At 29.5% G+C, this 24,256-nt stretch overlaps 5 protein-coding genes across 9 annotated transcripts; 3 read left to right on the top strand and 2 right to left on the bottom strand.

Annotated features, from left to right (window-relative positions):
- The first annotated feature begins 79 nt into the window (after positions 1–79).
- On the top strand, positions 80–13,799 carry Vps13 (vacuolar protein sorting 13C). Of its 3 annotated transcripts, XM_035081901.1 has the most exons (8): positions 80–762; positions 1,096–1,182; positions 1,269–7,492; positions 8,110–8,334; positions 8,418–8,633; positions 9,314–9,352; positions 9,495–9,560; positions 9,828–13,799. In XM_035081901.1, exons 1-8 carry the CDS (start codon positions 663–665, stop codon positions 12,681–12,683), a joined length of 9,813 nt encoding a protein of 3,270 aa, XP_034937792.1. In that variant the 5' UTR covers positions 80–662; the 3' UTR covers positions 12,684–13,799. The 3 variants fall into 3 exon arrangements, with proteins under 3 accessions (XP_034937792.1, XP_034937793.1, XP_034937794.1); XM_035081902.1 differs by lacking the exon at positions 9,495–9,560; XM_035081903.1 differs by lacking the exons at positions 9,314–9,352; positions 9,495–9,560.
- Positions 13,800–14,113: 314 nt separating this feature from the next.
- Sar1 (Secretion-associated Ras-related 1) lies at positions 14,114–16,833 on the top strand. Of its 3 annotated transcripts, none has more exons than XM_035081729.1 (5): positions 14,114–14,159; positions 14,743–14,844; positions 15,705–15,824; positions 15,897–16,198; positions 16,273–16,833. In XM_035081729.1, the coding sequence occupies exons 2-5, from the start codon at positions 14,802–14,804 to the stop codon at positions 16,387–16,389; spliced, it is 582 nt and encodes a 193-aa protein (XP_034937620.1). In that variant the 5' UTR covers positions 14,114–14,159; positions 14,743–14,801; the 3' UTR covers positions 16,390–16,833. The 3 variants fall into 3 exon arrangements, with proteins under 3 accessions (XP_034937620.1, XP_034937619.1, XP_034937621.1); XM_035081728.1 differs by lacking the exon at positions 14,114–14,159 and adding an exon at positions 14,170–14,336; XM_035081730.1 differs by lacking the exon at positions 14,114–14,159 and adding an exon at positions 14,547–14,671.
- Positions 16,834–17,614: 781 nt separating this feature from the next.
- Hibch (3-hydroxyisobutyryl-CoA hydrolase) lies at positions 17,615–19,486 on the bottom strand. Its single transcript, XM_035081726.1, has 6 exons — positions 19,346–19,486; positions 19,186–19,279; positions 19,010–19,077; positions 18,708–18,949; positions 18,385–18,626; positions 17,615–18,313 (listed from the first exon to the last, which is right to left on the bottom strand). The coding sequence occupies exons 1-6, from the start codon at positions 19,355–19,357 to the stop codon at positions 17,784–17,786; spliced, it is 1,188 nt and encodes a 395-aa protein (XP_034937617.1). The 5' UTR covers positions 19,358–19,486; the 3' UTR covers positions 17,615–17,783.
- A 167-nt stretch (positions 19,487–19,653) lies between these two features.
- On the bottom strand, positions 19,654–21,297 carry LOC118066022 (protein lifeguard 3-like). The gene is made up of 7 exons (XM_035081727.1): positions 20,989–21,297; positions 20,672–20,910; positions 20,528–20,581; positions 20,372–20,462; positions 20,183–20,308; positions 19,961–20,110; positions 19,654–19,888 (listed from the first exon to the last, which is right to left on the bottom strand). Exons 1-7 carry the CDS (start codon positions 21,154–21,156, stop codon positions 19,736–19,738), a joined length of 981 nt encoding a protein of 326 aa, XP_034937618.1. The 5' UTR covers positions 21,157–21,297; the 3' UTR covers positions 19,654–19,735.
- Positions 21,298–22,517: 1,220 nt separating this feature from the next.
- Positions 22,518–24,213, top strand: LOC118066026 (uncharacterized). Its single transcript, XM_035081739.1, has one exon. It carries the CDS (start codon positions 22,602–22,604, stop codon positions 24,171–24,173), a length of 1,572 nt encoding a protein of 523 aa, XP_034937630.1. The 5' UTR covers positions 22,518–22,601; the 3' UTR covers positions 24,174–24,213.
- Positions 24,214–24,256: the final 43 nt, after the last annotated feature.

Below are 24,256 nucleotides of genomic sequence, written 5' to 3'. Positions count from 1 at the left end.
TGTATATATATTTTTTAATTACCTTTGGGGTAAATTAGTAAAAAATTTAATTATTTTAAATGATAAATCAATATTAATTTAATTAAAAAAAATATTACGCAGTTGTTCTACTTATAACGTTCTAGTTAAATCGGTAATAAAGCTATGGGAAAGTTGTATCATTTTTTGTTTAGTTTAAATAAGTTCACATTTTAATCGAAGGTCAATAAAATTATCTGGCGAGAAATTAGTTTAATTCAATAAATAACTTTTATGTCAATTCAAGTATAAAATGTCAATTGATGTTTGTAATGCAGTCGGCCTTGCGGTAGTTAATAGTTTGACTGTCAAAACTTATCGACATTACTAAGATGACTTTCGTATAAAAATCAAGGACTTTAAAAGTTAAAGCTCACTTAAACAATAACATATGTTATAAATTGGTGTATCGCTTGGCAACGGAGTCATGAAATTACGAATCATTTTGTCTCAGTTGATTGTATACCAAAGCTTGCAGTAGTGGTGTGTTACAGATAACTTTGAGGTTATGATACGATCATCAACCACGTTGAAAAAAATAAAACTCCAATTATTTATTTTTAATCGGTGATGTTTATAGTCACTATTTCAGCTTATATATTCACTTTTTGAAATCTTATTTTTAAACAAAAAATCGATTAAAAATGGTGTTCGAATCAATTGTTACTGAGCTTCTCAACAAAATCCTTGGAGAATACATCGAAAATTTGGATTATAAACAATTAAAACTCAGCTTATGGGGAGGTAATTAGTTGACATTAACCCTTTTTCTATTCATCATTTCATAAATTTTTTCATCAGTTGATGATGATTAATAAATTAAAAAATTTGGATACCCATCTGTTTATAAGTACAACGTTTATGCAATCCTCTTAAGTCATATGTAATATTTATTATCATGATGTCATCATTACTCTATTTTTAGAGTACAAGGAAAACAAACTATCATACAATCAAGAATTACTGTCAATTTGTCATTACACCTTCATAGTATTAAAATAGAACATTATTAATACTCTAATTTGATGATCATGCACTATTTTTTTCTTTTTATTCACAATGATAATGTTCTTTTAGGTGATGTAGTTCTTAATGATTTATTAATTAAAGAAGGGGCCTTAGATGTTCTTAATTTACCAATAAAATTAGAATATGGTCGACTAGGTACGTAAAATAATATATTTGTCTTTGTTCGATATCTTTTAAAAAAAAACATTATTATTATCTACTAATAAAATATTTTTTTAAAGGTAAACTTGTATTAAAAATTCCTTTCAAAGATATGTGGAATGGTCAAATTGATGCTATTGTCGAAGATTTATTTCTGTTAGTCGTACCGACTAGCCAAGTAAAATACGATGCTGAAAAAGAAGAAAAATTACAATTAGATGCTAAACGTGCTGAACTAGCACGAATAGAAAAAAATAAACAATTGGCAGATGCAAAATTAACAGAAAAATTAGATGAATCAATGGTAGAAAAGTTAATAGCAAGGATGATCAAAAATATTCATGTTGAAATTAATCGTATTCATGTTAGATATGAAGATCATATTACATTCAAAGAGCATCCATTCTCAATAGGATTCTCATTAAACCGATTAGCTTTAGAGAGCTGTGATATGTCTTGGTTACCAACGGCAAATCTTAAAGATATGTATGCTATTCCTCAAATTTTTAAACTTCTTACTATGGATGGATTTGCTATTTATTTAAATCCAAATTTGATGCAATTTAGTACTCAACCATCCGCTAATTATATATCATTATTTTCTCGAACTATTGCAACAACAGATTTTGTTCCGATAAATCATCAATATCTCTTGGGTCCAATAAATGTCAAAGCAAAATTAAAATTAAATCCCAAACCTGAAACTGATGGAAGTAATTACGCAATTCCGAAAGTTTGGTTGGATTTGGAAATGCAAAAATTACGAATTGGATTAACTAAGCGCCAGTACCAAACTCTTCTACAACTTGGAGAAGGTTTAGATCAAGCAACTAAAGCAGCACCTTATCGAAAATATAGACCAGATATTTCATCGTACCGTGGTCATTATAAGGAGTGGTGGAAATTTGCTTATACATGCATTTTAGAAGAGGAAGTACGAAGATTAAAGAGAAATTGGGATTGGAGTCACATGAAAGGACATCGAGACCTTTGCCGCGAATATGCTCAGGTTTATCAATCTAAATTAACTACAAAAAAAGTGACACCGTCTATCGAAGAACGATTAACACACTGTGAGAAAAATTTAGATCTCTTTAATTTGGTTATCATTAGACAGCAAATTGAAATGGAAGTAGAGCGATTAGCAGAAAAAGAAAAAAGTCTTAAGGCAAAACAAGGATGGTTTGGATTCTTATGGGGATCATCTCATGTTGAGGAAACAGAAGAATTAAATTCAGCTGCTGCGATAATGAAAAAATTCGAAGAAGCAATGACGCCAGCAGAAAAAGAAAAACTGTATCGTGCTATCGATTATCAAGAAAACTCTGCTCCGGCCCATTATCCAGAAACATATGAAATGATAGATATGACTTTTTATCTTCATGGATTACAAGTGATTATTTGTGATACTGAAAAAGAATGCCCAGATGTTTTAGATATTCAATTTAATGGTGTTAGATCTTGCTTTAAATCTCGACCAGCAGCTAATGCCATTTATGTTGCAGCTTCAGTTAATGAAATGAAAGCTCTTGGTGTTAAGCAACAAGAACAAATTCCTTTTTTAATTAAAACTGACAGTAAAGAGCGGAATGATGTTCTATTTTCTGTTAGCTATGAAAAAAATCCTTTGGACAAAAGCTGTGGGGATCGAATCATTGTAAAATCTCAATCTGTTTGTTTTATTTACGATGCTCAAACAGTGATAGAATTAGTGAAGCTTTTTAAAATCCAAAATCAATCTGCTTTAAATCAAATTTCAGCTGCAGCAGCTGAAAGATTGGAAGGTTTGAAAGAAATGTCAGCCCTAGGGTTAGAGTATGCTATTGAAAAACATTCTCAGTTGGATATTCAAGTTCATCTTGAAGCTTCTCAACTGGTTGTTCCTCGAACTGGATTTTACACTGGATCAGAATCAGTAATTGTTATTAATTTAGGTAGCTTAACAGTCCGTTCTTTAGAAAAACCATCAAGTGAACTAGCGTCTACATCAGTTAGACAGATGGTGAGCATGGGAAAAAGTGAAGAAGACATTATGACCCATCTAAGACAACATAGTTATGATAAATTTGAATTAAAAATTGTAAATTTCCAAGCTTTAGTAGCTTTTAAGGATGAAAATTGGAAGAATGGATTATCAATCAGTGGCAATCCAATGACAATTCTCCAACCAACAACTCTAGAAATTCAATTCCACAAATGTCTTGTTACTGATGATCCAGTTCTTCCTAAAATGCGTGTTATTGGAACATTACCATCATTATCATTGAATATTCCAGATGCCCGGCTACTCCAAGCTCTAGCTATTGTTCAGAGTATTCCATTTCCAGAAGAAGATGAGGCTGCTCTTGCTCCAATGCCATTAGCAAAATCAATGTCTCAGCTATCGCTAAATTATGTCAAAGGATTAAAAGCTAAATCTTCTACTGAATCGGCTGACTCTAATGATAGTATTGCCATTAAACAAACAACTGATTTAGAAGCCAAATTTGTGATGGAAGAATTTCATTTAACAATATTTAGACAGACTGAAGAAATAGTGGCACCATTTTTAACAATTCAATTACTTCAACTAGAAGCAGAAATGACCAATAAAAGTTATGAACAAGAAATACTATTGAGATTAGGAGGAGTTAAAGTAACTCAATACCACAATGATACAGAAATTTTCATGATAAATACTCCAATGGCTTCAGGTCATCAAGTTTATTTGATTGTAGTTCAATTTGTGAGTGTCAATAAACATTCTCCAGAGTTTACTACTCGGCATGGATCAGTTATGAAACTACTGAATCTTGAATTTACAACTTTAGATGTATTACTACATCAAGAAGCTCTAATCAACATTTTGAAATTTTCTAATGAAGTTCAAGATAAAATGACTCCTCGACAATCACTCGATCAACCAAGAATTGGACAAACTAGTACAAAATTCTCACAATTAACGACTATTCAAGAAGATACTTCTACTTTTATCAAGGACCAAATTCAAAAGACGAAAAATAAGACTGAACGACAAAAAAAATCAGTAGTCGAGTGCATAGATTTGAAAATTAAAGCTAAAGTTGACACTATTAGTTTAAAGATGAGTAGTGAATCCAGAGACATTAGTGCTTTTTTTATCAGAGGAATCACTGCTGGATATATTATGAAAGTATCCTATTCACAAGCTAATATTACTTTGGCATCAATCAATGTCATGGATTTAAATCCGTCATCGACTTATAAAAATATCGTATCTGTTGAGAGTTCTGAATCTCTCCAAGTGCAAGCTGTCATTTACAATATTGACCCCAGTGAGATAAACAAACTTAATATGTCTATTAAAATCAATATGGGCTGTCATAGAATTGTTTTTCTAAACCTATTTGTTAGCGGTGTTATGAATTTCCTTAATAATTTCCAAGCTGCTCAACAAGCGATCGCTGAAGCATCTGCAGCAGCAGCTGAAGTTGCCAAAACAAATATCAAAGATGTTCAAGAATCAGCAGCTAGAATTGAGCTTTCGATTAATCTTAAAGCTCCCGTTATTTATGTTCCATTGAATTCCAAAAGTGAGCATTGCTTAATGCTTGACATGGGTAATTTAACTGTTTTTAATAATTTAAAGAGACTTACTATCAATGATTCTGATGATTCTCCAATCGTTGATGAAATGAGAGTGGAATTACAAAATCTAAAAATGTCAAGAGTTCGGTTAAATATGGAAAATTTTACTCATGAAAATGAAGTTTTGATTCTTCAACCTGTCAGCTTTGCTTTAATCATAAAAAGAAATTTGTCGACTGCATGGTATACTGCAATTCCAGATATTGAAATGTCAGGAAGATTACAACAGATTGAAGTTTTGATGAGTAAAGAAGACTATGCGATGATTTTAAAAGTACTTGAAGAAAATTTAGGTGAAGCTATAGAAGATCCTCAAGTAACAATGCCAGCAGTGCGCACAGAACGACAAAAATCTATTGACAGCCAAAGAATTTCTGTCAAGCATGAGATTGAAGTTATCAGAGAAGATGAAAAAAGTCCAACACCAAAAACAACAAGAACTTCAATTAAATTTGAGTTTATAATGGACAGCTTTGTAATTCATCTTTTTGTTGGTGGATCTAAGTTATTGAAAAGCCAATCGTCACCATTGCATTTACCAGAAAATGGTTTAGCTAAATTTGGATTAACTTATTTAGCTTTGAAAGGAACAGTTTTTGCTGATGGATTACTCGCTACATCTATTCTACTCATGAATTGTACACTAGATGATACTCGTCAATCTCGTCAAGGCCATCTTGTACGAATCATGCAGCGAATATCGCCAGTACCATCATTAGAAAATCTTTCTAGTGAAATTCAACAAAAAGAAAAAACTCGTAGCATGTTAGATGTAACAATTCGTCAGGGTTCAAATGATACTTTTATTGATGTTCGAGTATTCTCATTTAGTATAATTGTGTCAGTAGATTATTTAATGAAAATAAAAGACTTCTTTGCCATAGAACCTTCACAATCATCTGTATCTCCAACAATGCCTCAAAAAGGAAATAATGACATTCCGAGAAGAAAAACTGCACCTCCACCCAAACAAACGATGATAACAGTAAATTTACATGTAGAAAAACCGGATATCATTCTTTTAGAAGATTTAGATGATATCAACAGTAATTGTATTATATTAAATACTGAGTTAATAATGAAATTAAGAATGATTGGAGAACATCAAGTAATAAATGGATCTGTTAAAGATTTTTCCATTTTAACAGGCGTTCATAATCCTGAAAAACGAGCTGAAAGTATTTATCAAGTCTTGAAACCCTGCAGTCTTAGTATTGCTGGCTCTACGCCTGAAAATAAAGGTCTACATGTTGATGTTTGCTGTACAGAAATTCACATTTCAGTATCTCCTGGTACTATAGAAATTCTTAATCGAGTACTCCGTGGAGTAACATCAAAAGAGCTTGAAGAGGGAGAAATTGTCAAATCAGATCCAACTCATGAAGGTTTATGGTTAATTACGCCTTACGAAGAAAACAATTACTGGTTCCTTAAAACAGAAGTAGCTACTGAAGCTCTTGAAGATTTTGTTTACACTGATGCTGAAGTTTTGGCATACAAACCAGAACTAGCAATAGTTTCAGCACCAACGATATTATTAACTTTAGAAGCTGGTATTGGAAATAAAACTCTTCCAATGTTAATGCTCCATATGGGCTTTCAAAGCAATGTAATCGATTGGAGCACTAAAACTATGAGCATTGATGCTACAATGTCTTTAATTATAGCTTATTACAATAGCCGTTTAGCTTTGTGGGAACCTTTAATAGAACCTATTGAAGTAATGAAAAATAATGAGAGGCACTCAAGTCCTTGGGAATTAAAGACTAAAGTTCAATTTCATGATTTAGCTCCAGATTCTAGAGGTGCTAGTGCTATTTCTCCTAGTTTAGAAAGTGAACCTGACGATTTTCATCAATCTGCAAGAATGTCAATAGATGTAGAATCATCAGATAATTTAGAAATCACCGTAACAAAGACTTGTTTAGAGGTTTTGCAACAGTTAGGCAATGCCTTTTCTAGTGCAATGGAAATGACTGATAAAACTAGCAAAAAATTAGCTCCTTACGTCTTGAAGAATGAGACAGGCCTAATGATAGTGCTAGATCTAGAGTCTAGTAATTTTCAAGTTTTGGGGAAAAATATGGAACCAGTTCAGACAGGCTTAGGATCTGAAGCATACTCAGAGGTGATTTTGGATACCGGAGCTTCGATTCAACTGGCTACAACGACTGATAAAACGAGCATTAATATTTTAGAACAATTAAAAAATGTTACTGTGAAAGAAGAAAGTGATTATAAATTTGTTGTGATGTTTCGAGGAATACAAAATAAATTAGAAATTCCAGTTTTGAGAGCTGACAAAAGATTTTTCTCTCTCAAATATCGAAAAGATGGCTCGGAAGAATGGGGAATAATCTCAGATGTTGTGGTAGAAAATGGAAGCACTATCGTAACTTTAAGGAGTGTTCTTCAAGTTCATAATCATTTTATGGAACCTATTTCGGTTTATTACATGACAAAGACTGGAAATGAAGTCGAATGTGTTGGAGAAGTTGGACCTGATGAAAAACTTAATTTACCTTTAGATGCTGTTTATACACCAACAAATATTTATTGGCTCTTTTTCAGTGTTAATGGATATATGGTATCAGTAGAGCCATTCATTTGGAAGGATCTGCAAAAAACAGTCAGCATGACAAAACTTCTTAAATGTGAATCACGAGCCAAAGAGCCAAAAGAACCATTTTACATTCAGGTATATTAAAAAATATATATTTTTATAATTTTTTTACTTTTTTAATATTGACAGTATAAAAATATGAATACTGCACGCGATTTTAGATTATTTTCGCCATGATTGCGGTTGGTTGTTTAATATATAATAACAATAATTTCGGTTTATTGTTGAACTCTATTGATTGGCGAACGAAATTATTCAATTTTCTTACTAATGATAATAAAAAAATGTTGAATTACCTGAAATCAGAATCACCAAAATATTTTGATGCTCCAATCCAGGTATTATTTAAGTTTAATGTTAGGATTTGAGAAATTTTTTTTATGCAAAAATTCAAAAGCTATAATTGTTAAAATTTTTTTTATGAACACAGTGTTTGCATGAATTTATTGTGATGAATCAGCGTTAAAATTTAATCAAGTTATTTGCATTATTAAATAAAAATGCATTGAAACTGAATCTAATTATTAATTTTGGTTTATATACTTGTAGAATTAGTTTCTTAGTGAATATATTGAAGAAATAAGTTCGATAATTGAGAATGAATTTCACATTTTTTAATTAATTATTTTAAAATGTACTTTAATAATAACATAAATCAAATGAAAATATGACAAAATTTATTAATTTTACAGGCTGTTGGAGAAATAGAACAGGTTTACTTCGAAAATACAATGAGACATACAATTTCCAGCACAATTTACAATATACATTTATACCCATCTGTTTACTTAAAAAATTTTCTACCTATTGACATTATAATAATTCTTCCTGGAACGGTTGAAGAAAAATTGGTTAAAGCTAGTACTACATTACAAATGCCTACAATTGATTCTACTCATTCGAATATCATCATAAAGGTAGATTTCATTAATTAATAATTATAGTTATTGTCACCATTAATTCATTATCACACTAATCAATTTTTTTTACCGATCAACAGTTACCACAATATTTAGAGAAAGACTGGTCATGTAAAGGCGAAATAGTGGCTAATCCTCCAGAATTTTCAGTATGGTCATTTGAATCCTTCGATAGCGCACAAAAAGTTGTCATGGATTTAGGAATGCATTGCTCCTTCTTTCATGGATCCGTTATCATGGCACTTTACTGTCCATTTTGGATGTTAAATAAAACAGGATTAATGTTATCATATCGAGTGAGTATAAGAAACAAAATATTTGAAAATTAATTAATGGGATAATGTTGGTGAAAAATGATTAATCAATTGCATTATTATTTTCTGATAGTAAATTGCATCGTGTACTTGTCTTTGTTTTCTTTGTTTTTGGTTATTTGTTTACTTTTAAATTCTGCTTGAAACTCTTTACTTCTTTTATTTCTGGCTTTTAATAATTATAATAGATAATTTTCTGATTAACTAAATTGGCAATTTGAAAAATTACTTTTTATTAACTTTTTTTTTTGAGAACAGGGAAAGCAGAACTGCGTTCAATCATTTAATAAATATTGAGTAAGATAATTTATAATCTTTTTACAGAAGATATTGTAAATATTTCCAATTTACATTTGTTATTCGCTATTTTTCTTGAAACCAAATATTAATTCAATATTCACTTATGAATTAAAATAATATGCATGATAAAATTTGTTATGAAAAATATCCATAATATTTCTATATTTTGATGCCTTTTCATCATCTTTTTTATGGTCGATGAGAATTTTATTAATGTATCGAATATAAATAAAAAATTCAGTTATCACCAATCTGCGATTAGCTTTAATTTAATGGAAGTGTATTTGAAGGTGATGAAAACGCAAACAAGAGTATGATTAATCTTCAGTCCTGAATTTATCCGCGTTTGAATTATTTTCCAGAAATCGAGTAAAGGTGGAAAAGAGCCAAGTCCAATCAAGGTAGATTATCCTTGTCATTACACTCATTCACTATATAAATAAAATAATTTATACAATTATTTAATATTTTAAATAGGCTTCATAAAAAAATGCTCTTTATATTTTAATTTTTATTTTTGCATTTTTCAACACTTTATTACAGAAACTTGCATGTTTTCCAATGCGTGGAAGTCGGGGCGCAATGGGCCGGAGAAAAAGAAGAAAAGTGGTGATTTAGTTTAATTTAATTTGGCAATTTCATTAACTCTGCTATTTTTCATACAGGAATCTCGTTATTCTGGGTGATTGGTGTTGGCTTTTTTTAATAAAATAATTTAATGACAAGCTTCTTTTTTTATTTCTCAAAAATATCGCATGTTTTGGAAAATTAACTTGTGGAATTGGAATAGTTCTCTTTTCAATTCTAACATACATTCAAAGCCTTTCAACGATTTGAATTGAATAAATTTTAATTATTTCATGTTCCAAATTTCAGAGCTCCGAAGATCACCTCAATGTTATTTATCATCCAGAGACGTACAAGGGACCAATTCTATTTTCCTTCCGGTCGAAGGCCTTCTTTGGAAAGAAAAAAGCTATGGTAAGAATTGAAGATGGTGATTGGTCAGAAAAATTCCCAATTGATGTCGCAGGAAGTAAAGGAGTAGTTGTTTGTCGATATAATGGAATTGATTATCGACTCGGCGTACATAATCAGTTAACTTACAACTCTTTGACAAAACAAATCACTTTTACTCCATATTTTGTATTAATAAACAATGCAGACTTTTTAATTGAATGTCAAGAGGCAAACAGACCAGCTAGTCCAATAGCTAAAATTCCTCCGGGAGAATGTAAAGCTTTTTGGCCAGAATCTACTCAGGAACGTAAAATGCTGATCGCACGAGTATCAGGCTATCCTGAAAAAACAGCGCCTTTCATCTTCACTGAGGTTCATACAACTCTGTTAAAATTAGACAATAAATATGGTGGGATCAATGTTGATATTCAAATCAATGAAGGAGGTGTTTACGTATCTCTTTCAGCATATTCTCCAGGAAATGCTCCAGCTTTAATTATAAATCATACGTCACAGACGATCGATCTGTGGGAAAAAGGATCAATGAATGTTCGGTCATTACAATCATTTAATCGAATGTTTTATACATGGGAGAATCCATCAGGGCCGAAAAAATTAATTTGGGAAGATAATAATAAGAAAGAGATTGACAATGATTTGAGAAAAGATCATTTGGGAGCTTTTTGTCTTCCAGAAACTGATGAAGAAGTCTACTATGTATCATTTCTTGATGGAGTTCAACGAGTTTTATTGTTTACAAATAGCTTAAAAATTGCTGAAGATTGTCAGCTAGTAGGAGACTTAGAAGTAATTGATCAAGAAATAACCTTAAATATTCACGGAATTGGATTATCATTAGTTAATAATATAAATCAAGCAGAATTATTATACCTATGCATTGCCAGCTCTGGAATTATTTGGGAAACTCGAAAAACTATTGGAAGTCGCTGGAAACCTTTAGTAGATCGGGAAGTTGCACTAATTGAAGATGGATATCAACGATACATCAAAGAAGCTCAAGTTGGTAATGATCCACCATATCGAATCATGTTGGACCAGAAGCTTTTAGTTGACTTTCAAAATATGGAAATGTTACGACCACATCGAAGATATATGCGAAGAACTTTCCAGACTGGACTTTGGCTTCAATATAAAACTTCGGTGCATCAAGTACAACTTCATGCCAAAATTAATCGACTTCAAATTGATAATCAATTGTCTGATTGTGTATTTCCGGTCATTCTTGCTCCTGTACCACCTCCTAAAAGTGTAGCTCAAAGCTCGGTGGTGAAACCATTCGCAGAAATGAGTATAGTCAAGAGACTATTAGAGCACAGTAGTGTCCAACAATTTAGATACTTTAAGGTTTTGGTTCAAGAATTCCATATAAAAGTGGATATCGGTTTTATTAATGCTTTGATGGCCTTTTTTGAAGCTAATGAAGTGAGTGACGCTGAAGAAAGTAAACTCTTCTTGACTGACATGAAGCTAGTAGATGAACCATTAATATATCATGTTAATTTGATTACTACAGCTGAGCAGAAAAATTTCTTTGATCTTTTACATTTTTCTCCGCTGAAAATTCACATAAGTTTTTCGATGACAGGCAGTGGAGGAGGACCATCAGCAGTTCCACAAGTTTTAAATGTTCTTCTACAAGGGATTGGTGTTACATTAACTGATATCAACGATATAGTGTTTAAATTAGCTTACTTTGAAAGAGATTATATTTTCATGACGCACAATCAACTTATATCCGAAGCAACAAGTCATTATGTTGGTCAAGCTATTAAACAGCTTTATGTACTAGTTCTTGGTCTTGATGTCATTGGTAATCCTTACGGATTAGTTGTAGGAACGATGAAAGGTATCGAAGATTTATTTTATGAACCTTTCCAAGGTGCCATTCAAGGTCCTGGAGAATTTGCTGAAGGGTTATTGCTTGGAGTACGAAGTATGCTGGGACATACAGTGGGAGGTATGGCCGGAGCTGTATCTAAAATTACTGGAGCTATGGGAAAAGGTTTAGCAGCATTGACTTTCGATGAAGATTATCAACGAAAACGACGCGAACAACTGAATAAGCAACCTGCAAATATTCAGGAAGGTTTAGCACGGTCTGGAAAGGGTCTTGTTATGGGATTTGTTGATGGTGTAACTGGTGTTGTCATGAAACCTTATTCCGGAGCTAAAGAAGAAGGTGTTGAAGGGTTCTTTAAAGGTTTTGGTAAAGGAGTTGTTGGATTAGTAACAAGACCAACTGCTGGAGCGATTGATTTTGCCAGTGGATCGTTCGGAGCTGTTAGAAGAGTAACAGAAATGAGTGAAGAAGTTAAAAGAGTTCGACCTCCACGATTTCTTCAACCTGATAGTTTAGTGAGACCTTATCTTCATGCAGAAGCTGAAGGAAATAAAATTTTACAAGACTTAGAAAAAGGAAAATATGCTAAAACAGACGTGTATTGTTACCATGTTTTCATTGGAAAGGATGTATTGTTAATGACAGATAAAAGGATTGCATATATCGAACATAGTGATCTTTTTGGAGGATGGAAAGTTGATTGGGGATATACTTGGCAGGAAATTATTCATCCAGCTCATATTGTTGATAGAGGAGTAGAAATTAGAGTCAAGGATTCTAGTAGAAAGAAAAAACTTGGAGGATTATTTGGAACCACAGATCATATAAAAGTTGTGCTTATTTCAGAACCTGTTGTTAGACAACATGTTTTTAATACTATCCAATCATTACTAAGTCAACACAAAGTATAAAGCTTAAATAGAAATTAACTTTTCTTGGATAATAGTAGATCTCTTTATAATATTCCTTCAAAAACAATTTTTTTGATATTTACTAAATTTAAAAATTAAGTGAGTGAATCATTCTTAAAAAAGTAAGGTTTGGATTTGGAAAATTTCAATTACTTTTTTAATTTTTTATTGGTTAATCATTAAATCTATATTTTTTTTACTGGAGATCTAAAATCGAATACCATAATATTCACAAAAAATTCCTATCTATATACATCGCAATATTGATGAAATAACAACAAATATTGACATTTTCAAATTATACGTAAACAAAAAAATAATAACATATAAAGAGAAACATAATAAACATAGAGAGAAAGTTATAGGATGACTATAAAACGCTTTCTTAGTACAATATTAGTATTCAACAGTACTAAACTTTTAAATTATCTATGCACAGTTTTATGTGCTTAAATAAGCTTGTAAATTAATGTCAAGAGAAAAATACTTAAAATAAACAAACTGCGTAAAAAAAGTAATGGTTTTGAAGCTTCGAAAAAATGAGAATTATTGACATAGGGAAATAATCAAATTATGCACCTACAAATAATTTTACTAGTCCGTACTATCAATCAGTTATCTTTTTGTTACCACACAGACTTTGTAAAGCACAAAGAATTTATATATTTTTTCATTGCAAGTTTACGCACATTTTTGATTTTTTACTGTTAATAACATTTATTTGTACTATTTCTTGTTCAATTAAATCAATTTTTGTTACAAATGTTTTCATAATATACCACACAAATGTTAACAATACGTATTTTTATTACTAATAAGAAAATAAATTTTTTATATGATTAATATTCATAATAATTCATAAAAAGTTATGAACTGTAATTATTCTTGATTACTTAACTGAGGTATTATAATTATTGTTAGAAAAATGAACATTAAATAAAAGCGATAGCTTGTCCAATAAAAAACTATAATATTGCTAAGTTAAATAAACGCTTCCAGTGATTGTTCGATTACGTACTACTTATGTTTAAAAAATTGCTTTATATTTCAGTGATATAATTTTATCGTACTTTATTTGTAGTAAAATATTTGAAGAAAAATTTATAAATCATTTAAAAAAACTGATACACAATTTTACTGATGATTATTAAATATTTTGTATGTTTTCTCGATAATGTTAATTGAAAAATTGAAATTGAAACTTGATATTTGTAATCATTTTTGTTTGAGTTATGTGTTTTGTAATTGATGATAATAAATTGAGTAATTCTATATTAAATTATCGATTATTGACGTTCAATATTATTTCCACATGATGGAAAAGATACAATTTTCATATGTACCCAAGTTTGTCTATTTTGAATTGTTTAAAATATTCCCGCTAAATTAAAAACAGGTAGTACATCGATGCCCTCTGGTGAAAGTTGCCAAAAACGACCGGAAAATACGTCACTTGTGCCAGCTGCCAACAATAATGTAAGTTCTCTCTGACTTCTTACTAGCAATTAACCCAATATCATCCCGTGTCTTAGTGAACTTTTAATAAAAATATAATCAAAATCTCAGTAAAATTTAATTAGTAATTCTTTTTTACTTCTTTTTTAAGTCTTCTTATTCATTAATTTCATTCATAAGCATTATTGTATCTATAAGGTAAGTTAAAAACTGTGATAGTAATGTCAAAAATTAACCAACATGAACTTGAATTGCGCCCTCGTAGCAAGCATAACGGATTTTTTTATCCTTTAATAAACTCTAGACTGTGATATTTATTTTTAGAGCAACACAAAAGCTTTTTCTGGTTATACTATTGCGTTCTTATATTATTTATCTACGTAATTGTTATAAACATCTGGTTGTTTTTATACTGTTAAAATAGAGTACTTTTCATTATATTTTCATTTTTTCTCATTTGTGACATTACAATCTTTCTCATACATAATCATTTATTGTTTGTGAAATTATTGCGATTCTTGAATTTATTAAAGGTTATTGGACACACATCAGATTTGTTTGATAGTGGTGTAGTTATACATGACTTGACGTATTTTTGTTGCAGAGTCATTACAAGAAAGGCATCAAATCAACACTAACTACTAGTTTACTTAGATCATTAAAATGTTCATATTAGATTGGTTTACTGGAGTACTTGGTTTCTTAGGTGAGTGAATCAACATACTCTTCAGTTTAATTAATAATTATTCATTCATAATAAATGTTCATATTTAACATAACTTTTTATCATTTCTGCAAATACATTTTTTTCATACACTTCCTTGTTCTTTTGATTGTACGACATATGATTTTTTATTTATATTAAATTGTTCATACAATTTCGTTTTATCAAAAGATAAACAAAATTCCAGGTTACCTCAATAAAGTATTTAAATTATGTAGATTTTAATTCAATGAAAACCAACCGAAAATTTATCGATAAGAAAAATAATTGATCTTTTACTAGATTTAAATGAGAAATTTGTTTCTATATTTTTTAGACAATTATATGATTCAACAATAACATAATAAAAAAAAAACAACTGATGTGACGTACTTATAGTTGATTATTGTATAACAATAGAATATGAAATAATATCAGCATTATTAATCATATTATAGCTACTCAGCTACTTGATATGGTGTATAATACACCGATTTAAGAACAGTTATAGCTTTGAAAACGAGGACAAAGTCTTAATAAAAAGGTCATTGACGAAGATGAGAGATTTTTATTTTATTTCTACATATTTTTATCATTAAATAATCTTCAATCAATTTTTGCTTATCTATATGCTAACATTTTTAACTTATAAATGATTTAATTGAACTCTAGCTTTTAAACATTTCGTATTTTGAACTAATGAATAATATTCGACTAATTGTATTGTTCACTTTAGACTTTTGAAATATTCATTCATGACTTTTGTTTGCATAAACCTTGTAAACATAATAAGTTTGTCATTTTTTTTCACTAAAGAATTTTAATTCTAATTTTTATAAATAAATTCGTTTTATAAATTTCAGGATTATGGAAAAAAAGAGGGAAGTTATTATTTCTTGGATTAGATAATGCAGGAAAAACAACGCTTCTTCACATGCTCAAAGATGATCGATTAGCCCAACATGTACCCACGTTGCATCCAAGTAATATACAGTTGCTTATATAAAATATTAGTTGATGTAAGATTGTTGTTAATGGAATTTTTGTTATTTTAGCTTCGGAAGAATTATCGATTGGAAATATTCGATTCACAACGTTTGATCTCGGTGGTCATACACAAGCGCGTCGAGTCTGGAAAGATTATTTCCCAGCTGTAGACGCAATTGTATTTTTAGTGGACGCCAGTGATAGGTCACGACTTCCAGAATCACGGGCTGAGCTTGATGCATTATTGACAGATGAACAGTTAAGCTCGTGTCCTGTTCTCGTTTTAGGCAATAAAATAGATAAACCTGGTGCGGCGTCTGAAGTTGAACTCAGGAATTTCTGTAACCTTTATGGTCAAACAACTGGAAAAGTAATTGAGATTTTATGTCTTATTAATAAGATAAAAAGCGATTGAAAAATAATTAAATAAAAATTTTGTTTTAGGGTAAGATTCCTCGTAGTGAAATTCCCGGCCGTCCACTCGAGTTATTTATGTGCTCAGTCCTCAAAAGACAAGGCTACGGTGAAGGTTTCCGTTGGCTTGCCCAATATATCGACTGAATATATTTATTTCATAATTAACATTTATCATTTGTATTACCAAGGAAATGAATTAAATGAAGCAAACAAATTGATTCAAAAACAAAGTACATCAACATAAAGACAATGACAATTCGGATACTCCTCATTAGTGATTTTTTTTGTCTTTCCATCCATCGAGTCATATCAAAGATATGCAGCTGAGTAGTTAATTTTAATTAACAGAAATGTGTGATGAAGTATTCGGGTACTACTCTCATTAAACTATTTTTTGCTAATTAGTTTTAAATGAATCTTAGGAGAAAATTCGCTCAGTTATGTGACATGATTATGCAATTACTAAACAGAACATATGGTGAAAATGAAATAGAAACGAATGAAATAATTACGTAAAATACAAATATCGATAATGATAAACACATTTTGATAAATAAACTCATGAATAAAATTATTATTTGAGAATGAGGTCTCAATGGTATTTTTTCTAATTCTAGTATTTAAAAAAAAAATAAAATAACAATTAATTAGATAATTGATTTTAAAAAATATAGTTAGATTAGTATATTCTAATTTGTTTATTTAAGCTTATTCTTTTAACCCTTCATTATCTATAAATGTATAAAGTCTCTTAAGCTTGAATGCTGCTGTCATACATGCATGTTTATGCACAATTAGCAATCATGTATTGCTGTTATGCATATAATACATAATGATTAGCAATAATAATAATTTTTACTTTGAAATTTCCTTGTCTTTAGATCCGCAATAACACGTACATTTTATAGACGTATTTATGTGATTTTTATACTTTTTTAAAATTTTTTTTTAAATTAATAATCCTGATATGTTGGTAATAGTAATGATGGCTATTGATAACTAGACAAGATAACATATACGTGATGATGTGTGTGTTGATAATTAGTGGCTCAAAGGTTGGAAATTAAAAATTGAATTTATGGATGACGGCAGTATTTTGGTTGTAATGCTTATACGAACAAATAGATTTTTTACGGCATCTGGATATTCAATCATTTTTTTTCAGTAATGTTTATATGAGAATAATATGCTTTTTACTATTGAGTTAATGATTAACTTATATAACTTTTGTTTAATAAAATTATTCAAATAATTAATAGCTTTGGTTTTTTTTTTAATATCATGATTATGGTTTTTATAATCAGGTATGAATTAATAAAGAAACAAATACTAATGCATTATGATTATTATAAAATTGAGATTCGTTTAATTTATCCATCATTTTGTAAAATAAAATTATAAAAATACGTTTTTTGTAAAATCAATTTGTTTTATAAGATATAAATATGAAAATTTACAGAAATTACTTAAGGAAATTGTTAGTTTCTAAATTATAGTTTTTGATGGCTACATAAATTTTTTTATAAAAAATTCGTTATTTATAACTCTAATTCTTGACCAGAAGGTTTAAATTTACTAGAAATATATTCATCTGTAACTTCTTCAAGTGTTTTTGGATTCCACTTTGGATTTTGGTCTTTATCAACCAATAATGCACGAACACCTTCATAGAAATCACTTTTTTTATCACAGGCTGCACATGCTAGTCTATAATCCATTTTTAGACATTCAGCTAAGCTTAAATTTTTCCCTATGTCAAGGGCTTTTTTTGTTATTTTTAATGCAGTTGGAGACATTTTTGCTAAATTAGTAAGAACTTCTTTGGCCCACTCACTATCGTCTTTTTTTAAATTGTCAATTATCCCTTCAACAGTATTGGCAGAGAAACAGTGATCAATTTGTTTTAAATGTTTTTCTAAACTAAATTCTCTACTGCTTGGATTTTCAAATTTGTTTATTATCTTGCCAACTTCCTCATCTCCAGGAGCAAGTAATGCTTCAGTCAAAGCTTCAAGTTTCGTTGATGGCACAAAATGAGTTGCTATTCCAGCTAGTTTAACATCTTCACCTATCAACGAATTTGAATGAAAAATTTTTTTCTTTTAAAAGAAATTCTCATAATTTACAAAATATTATTACCTTTAAGTCGATGTCCTGTAAGACCTAGAAAATATCCAAGTTTTCCTCGAAGTCTTGGAAGAAAATAACTTCCTCCAACATCAGGGAAAAGCCCAATAGCTGTTTCAGGCATTGCAAATAATGTATTCTCTGTTGCTACACGATATTTACCATGAACAGACAATCCAACACCGCCGCCCATTGTGATTCCACTGATGAGAGCTACATAAGGCTTCTTAAATGTTCCAATAAGGTGATTTAATCTTCAAGAAAAAATAGGTATATTTCTTTATTTTTTTTGATTGATTCTAATTAAAGAATGATAGTAAATTATTTTTACTAACGTATACTCAGCTCTGAAAAAATCGTAACCTTTTTTTTCACCACCAGGTTCATTTAAGGCAACAGTTATACATTTGACATCACCTCCAGCACAGAATGCTTTTTCTCCGGCTCCCTTTATTACTACAGCTTTTTTAGAAGACTCCCACTGTTCGAGGACTGGATATATTTTTTTGGTCATTGATAAATTTAAAGCATTTAATTGTTTTGGTCGGTTTAATATAATCATACCCTTATCGCCAACCTAAACATTAACATAAGTGAAAATTTTTCAATCCTAATAAAAGAAAATAGAATTTTTTACCTCTTTAAAAATCACATCATTTTCATCCATTGCAGTGGTATAGTTCTTTTTCCCTAATTTTCTAATTTCTAAAATAATAATAAAAATGTATTAACAACCGGACACGCTTAAATAATCATTTAATCAACAAGTAGAATATTATTAGAATTATGAGATGTCAGATATTTACTACGTACCTAATCGGTTCAGTAGTGAAAATGATCGAAAAGAAAAACTTTTCATCACTATTTTCGATCCCACTGCTAACTGCTTGAAGGTTATGTTGTCGATCTGTTAAAAATAACTCATTGTTCATGAAAATTGTACGTTTTAAATGGTTAAATAAAAAGTTTTTACCATTATAAACATTGTGATGATTTAAAAAAATCCAAAATCAGTTCAGTTTAGTTATTTTATTTCAGATAATAAATCTTTAAATCGGAGCATGAAAATTACTCACAGACATATACTGAGAAATTGTCAGTGAAAACGATAATAGTGATTAATACAAATGTAATATTTAAATAAAAGAGAGAGAAAAAAGGTTCTAAACAAGTTTTTTCTTTATTAGTAACCTTGCTGGAGATTTTTTCAAATAATATTTCTTTTAATAGAAAAATACTTATTTTAAATTAAAAAAAAACATGAATAGTCAGTTTTTTATCTTTTCTTATTTCATCATATTATATCCATCAATGATAAGATGGGCTTATCAATGAATTGTATAACATAAGCATTACTGAGAGTTTAAGTTCTTGTAGAACCTCCAATAACAATGAGTAGATATCTATAAAGTCCAATAATATCGACATAAAGCTGAGTTGTTGCAAAAATAATTTCATCTGGAGATAACTGAATTTTTCGACCACCCATAATTGTTTGAATGTCAAAATATAGATACTGTAAATTAGAATTAAAAATAATAAGCTCATCAAATTAAATTATGATGCGTTATTATAATAGCTAATTTACCAGAGAAAAAATTAAAGCTCCTAAAGCTCCGAAGATGACCATGAGGATGCTGATCTCGGTGTAAATCAATACGATTACTAAAATAATTAATGTTATCATAACTCCTAGTCCTATAATACTCAATAGTCCAGTCCACATAGTGAAGTCGAACTGAATTTTAGAAAAAAAGTGTTTGTAGTTCAAATTCATTTTCATTTGAATAGTTCATAAAATCGAGATTACCTTACAAATAGTTGCTGAAAAGGCAATGATCAGTATAATAGTCGCAGTCATTGCTAAGGTAATTAAAACCACTTCAACTTCGAAACGAATCGAAATATAAGCAGCTATATGAGATTCTGCTAAAGTCTTAAAAAACAAATTTAATTATTAATCTAATACTCCACTAGATAATAAATAATGATTATCAACCAAAAGAACTAGGCATGTTCCACCCCATCTTGATTGAGTTCTTCCACAATCTGTGATCGAAATGCTGCAATATGAGCATATAAAAAGAGTCCTAAGAACATAAACCATAAGATTAATGTTTAAACGATAAAAATAGTTACATAAATTAATACTCACATTGCAATGACCCACAAATACCAATATTTATCAATGAACGCTTGTGCTGGAGGGCTAAAAGAAATCTTTATTTTTAGTAATCTGGAAATAAGTTTAATGGTAGAGAAATATATTCAGTTAATAATTTAGATATTAAATAATTACTAAAACATAAAAAATGCCACATAAAGCACAGTGAATGTGAGCTGTGCAAATAGAACTAAGAAAACCCTTCGAATAAATCGTCGTCGGACATTATTATTTTTAAATTCTGCAAAATATTCATCTTCTGGAGCTCCTCCTAGATTCCGTCTCTGTTGTGCTAGCCAAAAACGATAAATTTCTTGATTTTGTCGTTCTCTATCTAATACCATGCTATTGGTTACTGTTATTGTATAAGGACCCTAAAATGAACATGAAATACGTATTAATTGTTTATTCTGAAATGTAATTAAACATTTAGGAACAATATTTGAGCCTACACTTTGTATTTGTTGACCTCTCACTAAAGGTGGAAGCAATGGGGGTCCTCCGGCAGCCAGAGGAATATGAACATTAGACTGATCTGGTACAGCATTTTGTTGATCAATAGACAAATAAGAAGGTGGTAAATCATGCAATACACTTGATGGTTGTGTTTGTGGTTTCATTATAGCAAATAGAAAATGAAAATTTTTCTTTTAAATACACACGACTCTTGATATAGATGATAAAATCTACTCTTTTAATAAAAACCGCAAATTTATAGCACTATTTTATTTGCAAAGTGCTAAATCATAACGACAAATCTTTTTAAGGTCATTATCGTTTTGAAACAGAAATACTACAAAATTTATTTATATGTTAACTTCATACAGTTTAAAAACATTACTTGATATAAACGCGGCTAAATTCATATTTAGCCGTAAAACAACTAAAGACTAAAAGAAATCAAAATTATCAATATGGACAAGCACGTAACAATGAAAATATTAACTGACGGTCATATTGACTGCGTTAGTGTTGAATTCCAAGAAATTCAATTTAAGAATCATCAACAATAGGTGTATTTATAAGCAATTATTATTCATTATTTTAATTTTAATTTTATTTTAACCAACATATGATTTGATAAAATCAATTTTTTTTTTAGTTTAAAAATATGAGTAGAAAACATGAAAAAGTGGGGGAACAATTGTGAAGTGGGGATCAGACTGTTTACACATCATGTTTATTGCAACCTACTTCAGTCGCGCTTCGGTTTTTAAAGAATCAGTATTTCAGTCGTCTTATGTGTGCAATTAATAAATATTCTTAGTTTGAATAATTAGCACTGTATCTAAGTCATGTAATAGTATTATTGATTGAGTGAATCTTCAAATAATAATGTAATAGTGTTATGAAAAATGTTGCAGCGTAATTAATGGTGTATCGCGAAGTAAATGATAGGATAGTGAAATTAATGGTACAATAGTTCAATTGTTATTATAATTATTAATTAGAAAGTATTGTGATTAGTGTAATAAACGTTATTTAGATAATATAACAATGTAATTAATAATTGGAGTAACTACAACCGATAATTGGAGTGAGCATAACTATGAATACAAAAGAAGCATAGAAACAAAGCAAACACTGTATTCCTGGAATCCATCAACGTTGAACGGTAAGCCATATTATTTTCATTTACATTTTTTTCTATTTGTCTTTGTGAACATCAGCAATATCAAATAATTTGAATTATGTTGCGTTTTTTATTTTAAACGGAAAATAAGATTGACATTTATCATTGAAATGTAATCTTGAAATAGAAATGTGAATAATTTTTAGCCAGTTTATTACTTTTTTATTGTATATTATTAGTTGTTTTTTTAATCAGATTATTCCATTTTCAAAAGTTTTTGAGAAATTTGATTCATAATAAGGTTTGTGATTCTTAGTAAAAAAATTTTCTTCTTCAAATTATAGCGCGAAAATGTACTTAACTGCCCTCTGTAAATAAAGATTGACTTTCGGTACTTCATTCCGTCAACAAACAGTTGAAAGCTGTTACGTTATTTTAATCATTTTTTAATCGCTACAATTGTATTTTATATATCATATATAGTGAATTATAATGCAAATCAAATCATTATCAGATGATTTTGAGCCAACCAATTTCGAAATACTTGACTTTTATGGTGAAGAAATGTGTTTTCTGTGGCAAGACGATAAAATTGCTTTATTCTCATACAACATAAATGGTTCAAATGTTCAAGTATTGCCTATTGTTGCTCCTAAGTTAATTAAAAGTATACATAGCTACTTGGGGCGAATTTTTCTCGTTTGTAAACCATTTGGAATTTATAAATTTACAAAAACTCATGAGTTTGCTTTATTAAGTGTATCTGGGTTTGGTATTGGGACTGAATATTTTGAGGTTTTGATATTAAAAGATAATTCTTTATTTATTGAAAATAAACGTGAAAGGAAAATTCAAGAATTATTAGTTCTTCCAAAATTATCATTAGATGAACAAAATGAATATGATACGTTGAATTTTTTACTTCTAACCTCAAAAACAACCCATGAAAAATTAAAAAATATTCTATTCCCTAAACAAGATTCTATTTGCCTGATTTCAAGTAGAAAATCATTGTACACGTTATTTCATGAAACTATTCAAATTATGTATGAAGGCTTATACAATATAACTGATATTATACCAATTAAAAAAAATAACTTTATTCTTGGATTACTTCTGATAACTGGACCAAAGCATGTCATCTTTGTCAGCACTAAAGATGATCAATTATTTTTCAAGAAAATTTATTTCAATGTTGAAGTAGATTGTTTATGCACTGGATTTTTAGATGATTCTGAAGATACTATCTGGATTATTTATTCTGATAAACAAAAAATTTATTTTGCTCACCAAAATATCAATTGGGATGGTCTACATAAAGTTAGCTGGAAAAGGAATAAAATAATTCGCTGCAAAAATTATAAAAACAAAACTATTGTTCTGAACTCTTTATTCCAATTAGAAGAAGTAACTTTTAATTCAATAAAATCACACGATGTTTCTCGAGCACATGAAGATTTTTATGAGATTAAAACAGAAATGTTGACCGGTTCTGAACTTATCGTAGAAAATATTTGTGAAAGTGCAAAAGAGTTGGATAAATTGAATCAAAAATTACTATTAGAAAAAGAGAAGTTACATAGAATAAATATTTTTACTCACAAACAAAAAATTCCTTGTGTGCCAAAAATAAATGTTGATCGTAGTGGTCATTTTATTTTTTTAAAAGTATGCTTTGAAAATCATCTACCACCGGGAAGTTATATAACTATAAACGTCATTTGTAACAAACAAACGACATTCAGTTCAAAATTAGTTGAAGATAATGAAACAACATTGGAAGTTCTTTTAAAACCAGAACTTTTGGATAGTTCTATTGATGTAAATTTTGATCTTGTGACTTTCGCTGAAGAAGAGAAGCCTTGGTGTATACTCAATGACTGTTTAAAAGATCCAAGTTTAAAAGAAAAACATAAGGTTAAAGATTTTCTGAATTCTAAGATGAATTTTTTAAATTCAAAATTGAACATTTTAAGGAACTTAGTTCAACAAGACAATCAAATTGATGAGAAGAAAATTTTGAATATTAAAAAAAGTCTGAGACGAGAGATTCCAGATATTTAATAGAATAATAATATTAAATATTTATTCTTCGATTGTACTGATAGAGCTGTTTAAATATTTTCATAATGTTTGGATTCAAAGTA

Source organism: Chelonus insularis, unplaced genomic scaffold, assembly GCF_013357705.1.
Source record: "Chelonus insularis isolate UGA/USDA-ARS -01 unplaced genomic scaffold, ASM1335770v1 contig_326_pilon, whole genome shotgun sequence".
NCBI lineage: Eukaryota > Metazoa > Arthropoda > Insecta > Hymenoptera > Braconidae > Chelonus > Chelonus insularis.
Note: the sequence above shows the minus strand (reverse complement) of the source record. Positions and strands in the feature narration are given on the sequence as shown.

Bases quoted from the DNA above. Each gene is read 5' to 3' on its own strand.
- Vps13 (XM_035081901.1), top strand. From the start codon at position 663: ATGGTGTTCGAATCAATTGTTACTGAGCTTCTCAACAAAATCCTTGGA. The intron at 7,493-8,109 runs GTATATTAAAAA...TTAATTTTACAG, and splicing joins AAGAACCATTTTACATTCAG to GCTGTTGGAGAAATAGAACA. The intron at 9,353-9,494 runs GTAGATTATCCT...ACTTTATTACAG, and splicing joins AAGAGCCAAGTCCAATCAAG to AAACTTGCATGTTTTCCAAT.
- Sar1 (XM_035081729.1), top strand. From the start codon at position 14,802: ATGTTCATATTAGATTGGTTTACTGGAGTACTTGGTTTCTTAG. The intron at 14,845-15,704 runs GTGAGTGAATCA...TATAAATTTCAG, and splicing joins TGGAGTACTTGGTTTCTTAG to GATTATGGAAAAAAAGAGGG. The intron at 15,825-15,896 runs GTAATATACAGT...TTGTTATTTTAG, and splicing joins TGTACCCACGTTGCATCCAA to CTTCGGAAGAATTATCGATT.
- Hibch (XM_035081726.1), bottom strand. The intron at 19,078-19,185 runs GTACGTAGTAAA...TTATTATTTTAG, and splicing joins TTCACTACTGAACCGATTAG to AAATTAGAAAATTAGGGAAA. The intron at 18,314-18,384 runs GTAATAATATTT...ATTCGTTGATAG, and splicing joins TACAGGACATCGACTTAAAG to GTGAAGATGTTAAACTAGCT.
- LOC118066022 (XM_035081727.1), bottom strand. From the start codon at position 21,156: ATGAAACCACAAACACAACCATCAAGTGTATTGCATGATTTACCACCT. The intron at 20,911-20,988 runs GTAGGCTCAAAT...TGTTCATTTTAG, and splicing joins GAGGTCAACAAATACAAAGT to GGTCCTTATACAATAACAGT. The intron at 20,582-20,671 runs GTAATTATTTAA...GATTTCTTTTAG, and splicing joins GTGGCATTTTTTATGTTTTA to CCCTCCAGCACAAGCGTTCA.
- LOC118066026 (XM_035081739.1), top strand. From the start codon at position 22,602: ATGCAAATCAAATCATTATCAGATGATTTTGAGCCAACCAATTTCGAA.